At 46.9% G+C, this 14,807-nt stretch overlaps 1 protein-coding gene across 1 annotated transcript; it reads right to left on the bottom strand.

The window, feature by feature from the left end:
- Positions 1-1,185: 1,185 nt before the first annotated feature.
- Positions 1,186-14,373, bottom strand: cysltr3 (cysteinyl leukotriene receptor 3). Its single transcript, XM_024264625.2, has 5 exons — positions 14,297-14,373; positions 10,607-10,784; positions 4,367-4,534; positions 4,127-4,294; positions 1,186-2,116 (listed from the first exon to the last, which is right to left on the bottom strand). Exons 1-5 carry the CDS (start codon positions 14,346-14,348, stop codon positions 1,507-1,509), a joined length of 1,176 nt encoding a protein of 391 aa, XP_024120393.1. The 5' UTR covers positions 14,349-14,373; the 3' UTR covers positions 1,186-1,506.
- Positions 14,374-14,807: the final 434 nt, after the last annotated feature.

The following is a 14,807-nucleotide window of genomic DNA, read 5'->3' on the forward strand; positions in this document are numbered from 1 at the left end:
CTTCATCTGAGAAAATCCATCAGATCTGAGATCACAGTGATCCTGAACTTCACACCAACAAACACAAAAATTCACAAACGCACAAACCTACTCATGAAGAAACAAAAGCACAAACTCAAAAACTCACGACTACACAAACCCATAAACACATAAAAACCATACAAATGCACAAACACGCAAACCCATAAACCCATAAACCCACAAACACACAAATGAACAAACGCACAAACCCCGTCACTCACGAAGGAACAAAGGCACAAACATACAAACCCAAAAACTCACGACTACACAAATTAACAAACATACTAACCAACAAACATACAAACTCATAAACACACACAAAAACAGACAAATGCACAAACATACAAAACCCCAGAAACATCCAACTCATTGACACACAAAGAAACAAACACAAACACACAAATGAACAAACACACAAACACACAAACCCACAAACACACAAACACACAAACACACAAACACACAAACACACAAACCCACAAACACACAAACACACAAACGCACAAACGCACAAACACAATCCGCTGATCCTTAGACAGCAGATTTAGTCTCTAAAGTAAATTCTGTCGCTATGATGGACAGATGGCTCGTCCACACAGAACCCGCCTCCAGCGCCGCTGTGGGCGGGGCCATGGAGTGTTAGTGTTTAGTGTGAATCCAGACGACAGCATGGAACTCGTTTGAGGCTGAAAACTGAGCGAAGCCTGAAGGTAAAAAACCTGGAGAAACTCTGAGATGTTTTAAAATGTTTAAGTCTGAATGAAAGAAACGTTTTCACGTCTGTTTTAACTGACGTTCAGACTCACAGTTCTGATAAAACCCACGTAGAACCACAAAGGTTCTGGTTCTGTATTTGTCTTCATCCTTTCTTACTGATCAGGTTGTTAGTCTTCATCTTCTCTCTGGTCTCTTCAGCGCCACCATGAGGACGGTCTGTTTCCTGCAGGTTTGTTCCTGTTTACATGTTTATTTGTCTGAATAAACAGAGAACTACAAACAACATAAGTTAGTCAGCAGGTCAGAGTCCTCTTAAATAAATATGGTGAACATCAAAAGGCAGAATCCTCTGTCCTGAGGATCGTTTAGACCTTCGTGTGGCGTAAGCCCCGCCCCCTGCGTTCATCACAGCTCCACGTTTTAGGACTGACATTCAAAACAACCACATCAGTCTAAAAATCTTCATTAGAATCGAACATCTGCTCAGAAGAATCCCGTCCTGGAGCAGCAGAACTCACATCTGGCAGAGTTCTGACAGAGTTCTGACAGAGTTCTGGTAGAGCTCCAGACTGTAAATGAGTCACATATGTACAGAAAACCTTCATCATGGATCAGAACTTCTGATCTTCTTCAGAGATCACCGTAAAGTTCAGCTTCTAAACAAAAACATCACATTCCCAAAGTGCTGCTGCAGTTCTCCTCCCAGCCTGTAGGGGGCGGGGTCTCCCTGCAGATGGTGAGCAGTTCCTCTCTCCCAGCTGACCAGCATCATGCTGTGTTTGAATCTTCACTATGTTTATGTCGGATTAACTTTTTACTGATGGACTCCCTCCGGATGGACTCCACCCTGATGGACTCCCTCCGGATGGACCCCCTCCTGATGGACCCCCCCCTGATGGACTCCCTCCTGAAGGACTCCCCCACGGTGGACACGAAGGAGGAGCTGAGCGTCCTGGCACTGGCCCTGAACGTCTTGGTGGAGTAGTAGTAGAGCAGCGGGTTGACCACGCTGTTGGACGCCGCCATGCAGAGCGTGATGGACACGGCGCGCTGCAGCGGCACCTTGACGGCGCAGCTCCAGTCGCTGCACATGGAGTGCAGGTGCAGCGTCCTGACCAGGTGGTACGGCAGGAAGCAGAACAGGAAGGTCACTATCACCATGGAGACCAAGGTCACCGTCTTCTGGGAGCTCGAGCGCGCCCTGTTGGAGCGTTGGGGGAAGCCGGGGGACGTGACACGGCGGATGATCACCACGTAGCAGGTGACGATGGTGAGGAAGGGCAGCAGGAAGCCGAAGACCAGACCCAGGTAGTTCAGGATGCTGATCCGGCACCAGGACGAGTTGTTGGACGGCTCGAAGCAGCGAGGAACGCCGTCTCTGAGGGGGGACAAACATGAGAAGCAGGTTAAGGCGCGTTCAGACCATGCTCCTCCCCCCCCAGCAGGTCACGACACCTGCTTTTAATCTCCTGACCACCGGAGCCCCGCCCCCTTCACATGTGGTCCAAATGTCCTCTGCAAGGAGTTCATTCAGGGTTCAGGGTTAGAAAGGTCGACAGATCCACCTCAAACTCTCCATGTGAAATAGCGACAGACAGCGCTGTGATGTCATCGACACATGGGGGCGGGGTTTCTCCGGAGGTCTGGACGACAGAGGTGAAGGGTTGGAGGAAGTGAAGGTTTGGACATTCTGGGTCCTGGAGTTCCCACCAACTGTTTGTGCAGAATTCTAAACAGGAGAAAACAGCTCAGCGTTCCAGTTCTGCTGAACGCTGAAGGACTTTCCATGGAAGAGGAGGCGGCTCATGCCCTGCAGCAGAGGAGGAGCCTGCAGGAGACGCCGCCCCGGGGTGACTGAGAGAGCACTGATGGTTGTTCTCAGCGTCTGTGAGAACTTCGACTGGCCCTCAGACCCGGTCGGGATCTTGAAGCAGCAGTGATGCTGCTTCAGGGGGTTTCATGGAGCTTTTTATAACCTCTGCAGTGTTCAGACAGGTTCCTCTACAGTCGTCACTCCAGTTTAACTTCTGAGTAATCTGCAGTGCCTCAGGACAAGAGCGACACCGCCAAAATAAAAGCCTCACAACTGCTGCTGATGACTCAACAAGCAGGAGAAAATCCGACCGAAGCGAGTCTGGCAGAAGCACTCTGGATGAACAGGAGAAGCTCCAGAAGAACATTTAGAAAGCTCTTCAGGGATGAATGCAGTCCCAGTATCAGAAGGACTGAAACCTGCATGTTTGTGAAGACGTTTGTCAAATGTCTGGACACTAGAGGGAAGTACGTCTCTGATCTTTTGCTGGTTTTGTAGGTTTGACCACCTAAAAATAGACAGTCAGTCTGTCACTCTAGTGGTCGATTCATTTAAACAGACAATCACAAAGAACATCAAAGATCCACCTTAAAGAATTAATATCTGAATTGAAGTGTTTGAACCCTCGGTCAGAAAGACTCGGTTCTTTGTGGCCAAACCCTCAGAGGTCAGAGGTTAATGGTAGATGATGATCAGGTTTGATCCACTCCTCTATATGAATGATTTCAACACCATTCCAGTTTGGGGGCTGTTGGTGGTCTACGGTCTTGTGCAGGTCTACAATCTTCTCCCTTAAATCCACTGAAAGTCTTCAGTCTTTCCATGTTGGAGAGTTTGGAGTCTGATTCTGAGGACAGGTGACTTTTCTACAGGTGAGTAGTTCAAACAGAAGAGGAGGTGGCTCAACTGGCTCCCTGGAGAGGTGTTCCGGGCATGACCTACTGGGCGGAGGCTCCAGGGAAGACCCAGGACATGCTGGAGAGACTATGTCTCTCAGCTAGTCGTCTTGGGGTCTCCCCAGAGGAGCTGGAGGAAGTGACCGGGGAGAGGGAAGTCGGGGGTCTTTGCTCAGACTGCTGCACCCACGACCTAGTCCGGATGAGAGGAACAAGATGGATGGATGGTGGATGTGTCTTCAGTTCAGGAGACAGGCTGATAGGTCTAACTGGTCTGTGTGAACCAGAACCTCCTAATATAGTTACTAGGGCATCAAATACTTCGTTCCTTCAATGAAATGCAAATAAATAACCATTGAAAGTAGATTTCTTGATTTCTGTTTCTGTTCAAATGAACTGTTAGGACGACAGACTCAGTTTCTTCTTCAGTGGACAAAGCCACAAACTCAGCAAACGATCAGATACTTATTTCCTGAGTGTACTGGGTTCTGGTCTGGTTTCCTCTGGTGGTCCTCTCGGTTCTGCAGGTGTTAACGCTTACTTAAAGTCTAGTTCAGACCAAACAGGAGGACTCCGACTTTGTGTTTTGTCTCCTAACTGGCTGTTCATTGTCAGAATCTGGAGGTACTGGGTACCCAGGTAGGGTGGTAGGTCTGAAGTACTGGGACAGAGGTCTTACCTTTGGACCACTCCCTCAGACAGGAAGGGTATAGAGGTCAGGCCCACAAACAGCCAGATGGCGAGGCAGACGAGTGAAACCCACCCGGGTTTGACGTTAGAGCGGTGCTTGAGCGGCTTGGCCACCGCAGCCCAGCGCAGCACGCTCAGGAGGGTGAGGAAGAGGATGCTGAGGAGGAAGGACAGCAGCACTGAAGGACTTCCGTCAGGTCATCAGAGATCAGAGGAGCGCGCCGCTCACCTGCTGTACAGGTTGACGTAGAAGCCGAAGGTGCACAGGCGGCACAGCCAGTCCGGGAAGTTCCAGCGTGTACCCTGGAAGTAGTACGCCAGTCTGAGCGGGAGGGTCAGGGAGAAGCTCCAGTCCGAGATGGCCAGGTTCATCATGACCACCCTGCAGGCGTTGAGTCTGTGGGCGGAGCAAAGCTTCAGCTTATCTGTCTTTGACAAACGCAGAGCAGAGCGACTCTGGATCCTGGAGGGACAGAAACTTCTCCACATGCAGATGTTTACAGATATCAGCATGTAGAGGTTCTGAAAGTCCAGAAAGGAAGAGTCCTAAAATGGCTGCAGGTCTCAACAATCACCAAAGCCCCCCTGCAACCAGCTAATCTTAGACCTGCGTCCCCCCATGACGGATGTGGACCGGGCAGAGTGGAATGACCAACTGTCGGACCGACGGTCACAGGAGGCCGCCGGTGGAGTACTCTTCAGTCTGAGGGCTAAAGATATCCGGTCCAGTCAGGGAAAAGACCTTCTGAAGAGCATCAGCAGCACGGTGGACTGCAGGAGAAGCTTCCTCACCGGAGAAACCGCAGAACGGTGGGAAACGTTCCTGCAGGAACCGCTGGAAGCTCTCAGGAACGCCCAGAACAACAGTCAGACTTTACAAAACATTTTCACGAGGAGTCAGAAGGACATCGCTGCCGGAGTCCAAACCTTAAACATCTCACCCCGTGCCACAGATTACCTGGACCAGTCCATCAGACCTGGGACTCACGTGCTCCAGATAGGGTGGTGGATGTGGAGGTTCAGGGTTTGTTTAAAGGCTTTAAAGGTGGAGATGGAGGATCCAGACCTGGTACTGGTCCTGTTCTTGGAAACCGGTTTCTTCAGACAGTTAGGACCAATGTGTTGAGAAAGTGTAAACACCCAGTGATGACGATAATGAATCAAACAGCATTTACTCCAGTGGACTCCACCCTTCGACTGTATAGTCCTCTGTGTTTACCTGGATACAGCTAACAGAAATGACAGCTGTACCTTTACTCCTCAGATGCAGCCAAGAACTTTATCCAAGACTTCTATCAGAAACATGAAGAAACATTCAGATAAGAGTCTGGCAGCAGCTGTCTCACCTTAACCTCCTCAAAGAGGAATCCAGAAGATCAAAGCAGGGATCTGTTAGCATCTGTGATGCTAATGCTAAGCACAACCCCAGAATCATGTTAGTAAGCTTTGAGTCTACAGGAAATTAAGGCATAAAACATGATTCTATGCTAACACACGTAAACCCGGCTATAAAGGTTTGTTTAATGTCTCGTAAAAAGTCTGCTGAGTTCCGGTTTTTCAGGCCCAAAGGTTCTGAGCTCCAATAGAACCGTCCATTTGCTGCTTTAGTCACTATTGTTTATAGTCTTAGTGATGTGTGAAGGTTTAGTACCTTAGTGTTCCTCTTCTCCTCTGGGGTCTGGGTCCATGTCCAGAGACAGACCCAGTACTGACCCGAAAGAAACAGAAAACTGACCCATGTCTGCAGACGACCTGGTTCTGTTCGGTCCAAACAGAAAACTGACCCATGTCTGCAGACGACCTGGTTCTGTTCAGTCCAAACAGAAAACTGACCCATTCATGTAGACAACCGGGTTCTGTTCAGTCCAAACAGAAAACTGACCCATGTATGCAGACGACCTGGTTCTGTTCAGACCAAACAGAAAACTGACCCATGTCTGCAGACGACCTGGTTCTGTTCAGTCCAAACAGAGCTGGTTCCAGCCTGTACCTGACAGTAGTTAAACATCGATGCTGGATCAAACCAAACCAGGCTAACTAAACTTTCTGGTTCTCAAATTGGCAACAGAGAATCAAAGACGTTCTTAAGCCTGAAGAGATGACAGAGCAGGTGACATTTATGGGCGGGGCTGCGGTAAACAGGTTTGCATGCCGGTTTAGTTTGTACTGGCGTGCTGTAAAATTATGTTTGCCTAAAGAATAATGTGGATATCACTGCAGGTAAATCGTCACTGCAGGTAAACCATCAGTACAGGTAAACCATAACTCCAGGTAAACCATCACTGCAGGTAAACCATCACTACAGGTAAACCATCAACACAGGTAAACCATCACTACAGGTAAACCATCACTGCAGGTAAACCATCACTACAGGTAAACCATCACTACAGGTAAACCATCAACACAGGTAAACCATCACTACAGGTAAACCATCACTGCAGGTAAACCATCAACACAGGTAAACCATCAGCACAGGTAAACCATCACTGCAGGTAAACCATCACTACAGGTAAACCATCACTCCAGGTAAACTATCAGCACAGGTAAACCATCACTCCAGGTAAACCATCAGCACAGGTAAACTATCAGCACAGGTAAACCATCACTGCAGGTAAACCATCAGCACAGGTAAACCATCACTCCAGGTAAACCATCACCACAGGTAAACCATCACTGCAGGTAAACCATCACTGCTACACTAGTACTGCCCCTCTCTACCTTTATTTGAAGGCCTGAAGAGTTTTACGGTCACAGTCCCATTCATGCACTGATGGCTCCGCCCTCTAACACCAGTGTGGGGTCAGTATCTCGTCCAAAGACATTTCAATACAGACAAGAATCGAACCTGAGATCTGATTACAGGTGTCACCACGACTGACCATGTGACCCACCTGATCAGGACCCGCCCCCTGGAGGAACCACACAGCCTCCGGTCCGTCCAGACAAGCAGGTGAGTTTGTCCTCTGATGACTCACGCTGGTATGCGGTGGTATAACTTTCACTGATGACTGGCTGTGAACCACGAACACCGAGACGCACCACAACAATGAAACCTCCGAGGCGTTCAGGGGAAATAGTTTTCTTTGTCAGAGACGGCTGAAGTAAATCCCTACATGAGAGCTCTGTGTTCAGTCACAATGGCACCTCCGGGCCAGAGTCATGCTGCTGGTTCTAACACCTAACCACATGTGTCAAAGCCACGGCCCGGGGGCCGGATCCGGCCCTCCGGGTAATTCTATCCGGCCCTCCGGGTAATTCTATCCGGCCCTCCGGGTAATTCTATCCGGCCCTCCGGGTAATTCTATCCGGCCCTCTGGGTAGTTCTATCCAGCCCTCCAGATCATTTTATTTTATTGTTATTAATGACCCGACGTTATCTTGAGCTCATTTCTAACTTGTATAATTTTGACAAAATATATTTTTATGAGAGTAAAATATTCAAGTTATTTAAGGTTTAAGTTGATTTATTCTGGAATAATATTCCTGACTTTTTATTATTCAGAATTATGTTAAAAAGTTACAGTTTTAAAGTTTTAAAATTTGACATTCTGCAGCTTTTTGGAATATTTTGGCATTTACTGAGATATGTTTAGGCTATTTTGGAGTTTAGCTAATATTTCTGCTACATATTGCTGTTTTGGCTAATCTAAGTTTATTTTGTCTTTGTTTTTTTTTTTTTTGGTTGATTTTGCATTTAGCTAATATTTTAGCTGGCTATTAGTTTTAGCATCTTCAGCTATCAGCACTAGCATCTTCAGTACCTAAATTCAGCCAGTAGGTAATGCGATACATGTAGTTCAGGCGGGCCACCCTTCTACTACCGGGTCAGTGAGGAGGTAGGTGAGACACAGGTGTGTCGTACAGATGATGCTGTACAGAGAGGATAACCAGATTCTGACCCGGACCCAGAACCCATGTGTGGTTCTGAAAGCCTTTACATTCATGCCCCTCCTTCATCACTGGAGTTGATCAGAACCGGATCAGAGTAGTGCTGTAAACCTGCAGCTGTTGTCCTCAGTCAAAAGCTGTTAGGAAGCAGAAGTTTATGTAAATATATTTGATTATGTTGATGACGGCGTAACTTCTGTGTGGGTCGTTCTCCAAACACGCCGCCGTTCATCAGAACCAAACAAGACGGTCATTGTGTTTGTGTCGCGGAGCCTCAGACGCTGCTCGTGTTTCCAGGATGATCTGCTGCCTGATAAACAAATGAAGCTCGTGGAGATAAACAAATGTCTGATCCAGCTGCCAGAGGACTGCGGAGGATCAGGAGCTCTTCACTCAGAGAGTGATGTCTGCCCTCAGGCTCCGCCCCTTTAAGTTCCAGTCATTGCTGACTAAAATAACTTGGCTGATCTCCAGAATGACATGAGGAAAAAGACGCGGTGAAGGTCTGGAGGAGCAGGACAAACGGCAGCCAGGAGTCCTCAGACTCCTAGAGCTCAGACGCAGAGACCTGAGCTTCACCTGTCAGAACACCTGAGCTTCACCTGTCAGAACACCTGACCTCCACCTGTCAAACACCTGACCTCCACCTGTCAGAACACCTGAGCTTCACCTGTTAGAACACCTGAGCTTCACCTGCCAAACACCTGACCTTCACCTGTCAAACACCTGACCTCCACCTGTCAAACACCTGACCTCCACCTGTCAAACACCTGAGCTTCACCTGTCAGAACACCTGACCTCCACCTGTCAAACACCTGACCTCCACCTGTCAGAACACCTGACCTCCACCTGTCAGAACACCTGACCCATGCGCTGGTTTAGAGACCTGCTCCGGTGTCAAACTGTTGGTTTAAAGTCCAACCGTTTGGTTTGATGATTACGAGACGAGTTAGTCTCTGTCTGTAACACATCTAAATGTGTGACCCCTCCTCCTGGGGGAGTGGTGAGCTGCAGAATAGAGCTGCTACAATTAGTCACCTAATCGACGACTAGTCGACTAATCAAATCAAATCAAACTTTATTTATAAAAGCGCTTTTTATACTTTCAGAAACTCAAAGTGCTTCACATTTAAAAGCAAAACGTACACAACAAAACCCCAACCCACCCTTCATACACACCCCCTCCCCATAACACACAGCCCCTCCTCATAACACACACCCCCTCCCCATAACACACACACCCATGACTCCACACACAATGAATACTTAAAAAGGAAATTGAGACACTTGTAAAATAAACTTAATATAAACTTAAGGCTTGGCTCTGCTGTGAGGAAACAGTATTGAGGATTCTATCATACCAGGACCGGCTCGGTCAGAGGAACATCGCCATGGCGACCACCCAGACCGGAACAGCCACGGAGTCCACTCCACAGCTGTGAGGCTGCAGTGCAGGACTCCAGCCGCCCCACAAGGGCGAGAACCACGGCAACGACCCCAGACCAAGCAGACAAGCCCTGATATGATGGAACCACAGGAAACACTGGGGGTAAATAAATGTAAAACGTTCAACTTAAAACAGTCGACGACTAATTTAATAGTTGATTACTCGTTAGTGTAGTAAAGTTGAAAGTTATAATAGCATTCTGCTAGCTTTATGGACTATTAATAGCTAATGTTTAGTTACATGCTAGCTGTTTTGGCTAACTTAGGTTTTTTTTAATTGTTTAGGATATTTTGGCATTTAACTTACATCTTAGCTGGCTATCAACTTCAGCTTACAAATATCCATATAGTTTTTAGTTAGTTAAATGATGTGTGTTTTACACATTGACTGTATAAGAAATAACTGGACAGAGCAAGCCCCCCTCCTTCCGTGTTCCATATAGGAAGTACCACTGGGTTGCAAAAAGGCCAAAGTCCCATTGACTTACATTGAGAAACAGACAGTTATTTCTCAGTCATTTTATATGTCAGAATAATCATTCTTCCTCTGCTGCTTTCTGATTAACTTCTTTTTTCTAATCCTAATTTTTTTAAAGATTTTTTTCCATTATCACAAGTTATTAGAGTTATAAATTGACCAATCAGATGGCTCAATAAGCGTTTGTGGGTCTGACGTCGACCGTCTGGGGGGTTTGATTGACAGATGACGGGTAGCTAATGGGAGCAGACTTCATCAATGGGTCAGTGAAGACCTTTTAACACATCACTTGTTAGGATGGTTGTTTATTTTAAATACCGCTGTACGCGGTGAAAGCGGCGGCCTACTTTCACAAGGAGAGGAGGTAATGCATTTCCAACAGGGGACCTCATGGCTCCAGAAGTCCAGTATTTTTACAGTCTATGGTTTTACATCCACTTTACGATTGGCCCGATTAGTCGACTAATCAGAAAACAATGAAACAATGGTTTGTGGCAGCACTACTGCAGACTCAGCTGGACGCTGGAACCATTTGGTGTTTTAACCCCCAACTCTTGACCTTCCAGTCGCAGGGCGGACACTCTACCACAGGGCCACAGGACCAAACCCTCCAACAGGAACCCATCTGAGTCCTGAAGGACCTGTGTGTGTTCAGACCTGATCTGCTGCTGCCGTAAGAAGACCACCATGGCCACCATGTTGCTGAGGAAGGCCACGGGGAACACCACCATGTAGGTGGCGGTGTAGGCGTGGTACTTGAAGGAGTCGTTGTGCAGACAATGGTTCGTGGGTCTGTCGGTGTGGCTGGTGTTGAACGCCGCCGTGCTCGTGAGTCCTGAGGAAAGAGAAGACTCTGTTGGAGGAATCACACAAACTCTGACTCACACAGAGGTACGAGGAACGGGGGCGGAGCTCTGTGGGCGGGGCTCTGCAGGGTTCCGCCTCCATGACCCCCGTGACCCTCAGCTCCCTCACAGATGACCTCTGATCAGCTGTTGCTGATGTGAGCATCGTGTTTGTGTGAAGAGCAGTGGGAGCAGACCGGAGCCCTGAGGAACGCCGTCATTTCCCAGAGTTCTGTTGGTTTGTTCAGAGGGATCTTTGTCTGGATTGGCTGTTGTTATTGTGGTTTTGTGTGTTTGTTGTTCAGTGCGGTCTCTGATGTTGGTGAACATCTGCAGGTCTTTAAGCTTCACACAACCTTCCACCGAAAGGTCCCCAGCTTGAAACTGGGCAGAAACACCAGCCCTGCGATGGACTGGCGACCTGTCCAGGGTGAACCCCGCCTTCGCCCATCAGCAGCCGGGATAGGCTCCGGCACCCCCGCGACCCCGAAAGGGAGGAAGCGGTCAAGAAGATGGATGGATGGAAGGACAACCTTCCACTGTTTTGTGTTTCTCTCTTTGTGGTTTTAATTAAAAAGTAAAAACAGGAAAGTTTGTGTGTTTGTGTCATTGTTGTGTTTTGAAAAAGGAAAGGTGACATTCTCTTCTGTGTTCCTGTTGTCGGTCAGACAGGAATGTCTCTGTGATGTCATCGTCTGACTCCGTGAGAATGTTTGCTGCTCGCAGGTCGTCTGGAGAACGACACCTGTGATTGACAGAAGTGTCACTGAGGAATGTGAGCGGCGCCGAGGCCAAACCGCCACGACACCGAGCGGCAGACGGGTGTGAGGGGCGGGTGTGTGAGACAGGTGTGTGGTGTGTGAGACAGGTGTGGGGTGTGTGAGACAGGTGTGTGAGACAGGTGTGTGAGACAGGTGTGTGAGACAGGTGTGTGAGATAGATGTGTGAGATAGATGTGTGAGACAGGTGTGTGAGACAGGTGTGTGAGACAGGTGTGTGAGACAGGTGTGTGACTGAACAAATACTGCTGTTGTGCCCGAATGAGGCTCCTCCCACTCAGAGTATCCTCATTATAATCATACAGGGACATTACTGTTCACAACACAAACACTCTATGCTACAAAAACAAGCACAATTAAAACACACAGTACAACACAAACACACACAGTACAACACAAACACACACAGTACAACACAAATACACACAGTACAACACAAACACACACAGTACAACACAAATACACACAGTACAACACAAATACACACAGTACAACACAAACACACAGTACAACACAAACACACACAGTACAACACAAACACACACAGTACAACACAAACACACACAGTACAACACAAATACACACAGTACAACACAAACACACAGTAGAACATAAACACACACAGTACAACACAAACACACACAGTACAACACAAATACACACAGTACAACACAAACACATACAGTACAACACAAACACACACACACAGTACAACACAAACAAACACAGTACAACACAAATACACGCAGTACAACACAAATACACACAGTACAACACAGACACACGCAGTACAACACAAATACACACAGTACAACACAAACACACACAGTACAACACAAACACACACAGTACAACACAGACACACACAGTACAACACAAACACACACAGTACAACACAAATACACGCAGTACAACACAAACACACAGTACAACATAAACACACACAGTACAACATAAACACACACAGTACAACATAAACACACACAGTACAACACAGACACACACAGTACAACACAAATACACACAGTACAACATAAACACACACAGTACAACACAAACACACACAGTACAACACAAATACACACAGTACAACATAAATACACACAGTACAACACAAATTCACACCATCAAAGTTTTAGGTTAGTTTTCAGGTTTAAGGGTTTACATGGTGGGCGGAGCTTAAACTCCACCTATTTTCTATGCTAACTAGCTAAAAGTTCTCTGATTTAAATGTTATTTTTGGTTCAGACTAACCTCCCTCAAATCTCTTCTATTCTGATCTAATCTGATCCCAATGAAGCCTGGATAACCCCGACACAGAAAAGCGCTCCAACTGGATCCGTTCGTTCACACCTGTTCCTCTCTGATACTTATTCTGGTTTAGTGCTTTTTACAGAAAAAACAAACCAAACATCAAAGACGAATTTCTGAGGAAACCAGCTCCAAGGGATTCAGCTGCACAGGTATGCAGCTCCACATTCACCTGTGCTCTCCTGCAGCAGCAGACAGGTGTGTGTGGGAGGAGCTTAGCTCAGCATTACAGAAAAGCATAACTCCAGAGTGATGCTTCCTGCTGAGGGTTATAAGTTCAGAGGTTCTGGATTTAGAGAGAAACTGTAGAACGGGAATGTTCAGAACCCAGACGGAAGATCTTCTGGATCAGATAAAGACGGAACGTTCCTGATGGTCCTCCTCAAGAACCTGCTGGTTTCTCTCATCATCTGTTTGCTTAGTCCTGGTTTAGATCATTAGATCATTTAATCTGAATTTAACTCAAATTCAACCTGATTATAAACCCATTTTAACACGAATTTAACTTGATTTTAACACGAATTTAACTTGATTTTAACCTAATTCTAACATTATTTAAACCTGATTTTCACCTGAGTGTAACTGTTTTAACCTGAATTAAAACTGATGTTAACATGAATTTAACCTGATTTTAAATCTGATTTAAACATTATTTAAACCAATTTTTACCACTGTTTAAACCCGATTTTAACATGAATTAAACATGTTTTAAAAATTCTTTAAACCTGATTTGAAACTGAATTTAACTGGTTATATATAACCTGAATTAAGTCTGTTTTTAACATGGATTTTACCTGATTTTAAACCAATTTTAGGATTAATTTGATCTGAATTTGGCCTAGACCTGATCTGAATCCAGCTTTGATGTAGCTTAAAGTTCCCAGATTCGAACCGGAATTGAAGATTGATTCTAACTCATTTGTATTCTGAATTAATCACTGATTTAACTCCATCTAACCAGACTTTAACCTGATGCTGTCTGGACTCAAGTGACCTGAAGGACACTCCGTCTTTACTGCATGAATACTAAACCTTCATGACTTCTGGAGTTCTGCAGGTTCTCCGAGTCACGTCAGAGGAACATGGGAGAGAACCATGTAATGATGACAACATCAGAGTCATCCGGTTCTGAACGTTGGTCTGGACCACATGGAGCTTCCAGTCCAGAAGAACAGAGACGTCTATCCGAACCGGTTCCGAATCATCTGGTTCTTCCTCGTCAAATGAAATCCAGAGTAAATGTTCTGATCCAGATCTGTCCTGACGGATCAATGGTTTCTGTTTTGTCTCTGAACTCTGATGTCAATAAAGATCTTTAGCTCAAAACAAACAAAAGCGCATAAACATTGAACATGAAGTCCTTCATGCTTCTATGAATAGATCCGATCCTAACCTGCACGCGGGACACTCACCGTCCATCGCGGCCGCGCGCTCCTTCGTCTGCGGGGCTGTGAGCGCCTTCATGCTCCTCGCCTCCTCCTCCTCCTCTTCCTCCCCCTCCTCCTCCTCCTCCTCCTCCTCCTCCCCCTCCTCCACAGCTCTTCCGTGGAAATGAGGCACGCGCGCCCCCTTTAACCTACAGGCGCGCACGCACGCTCAGAGGTCCTCTGCCGGACACACGCGCTCACCTGGCCGTGCACGCGGGGACACCTGCAGGGCTGTTTCACGGACAGCAGTTTGGGGTCGAGGAAGAGCGCACGCGCCCACTAACGCACAAACACACGCACGTCCCTGCGCACACAAACACAGAGGAGAAAGTTCAGAGAAAGTGTCAAGAATCAGATCAGATCAGATTATCACTGATGTTTAATCCATCGGATTATCTCTGAGTTCGGATTACGAGGGACAAACGGATCACAGAGAATCCGAAGGAATGAAGGAAGGGAAGGTGGAGACAGAACCTCCAGCAGAACCAGAGTGTGT

The sequence above is a fragment of the Oryzias melastigma genome, linkage group LG18 (genome assembly GCF_002922805.2).
Source record: "Oryzias melastigma strain HK-1 linkage group LG18, ASM292280v2, whole genome shotgun sequence".
Classification (NCBI taxonomy): domain Eukaryota; kingdom Metazoa; phylum Chordata; class Actinopteri; order Beloniformes; family Adrianichthyidae; genus Oryzias; species Oryzias melastigma.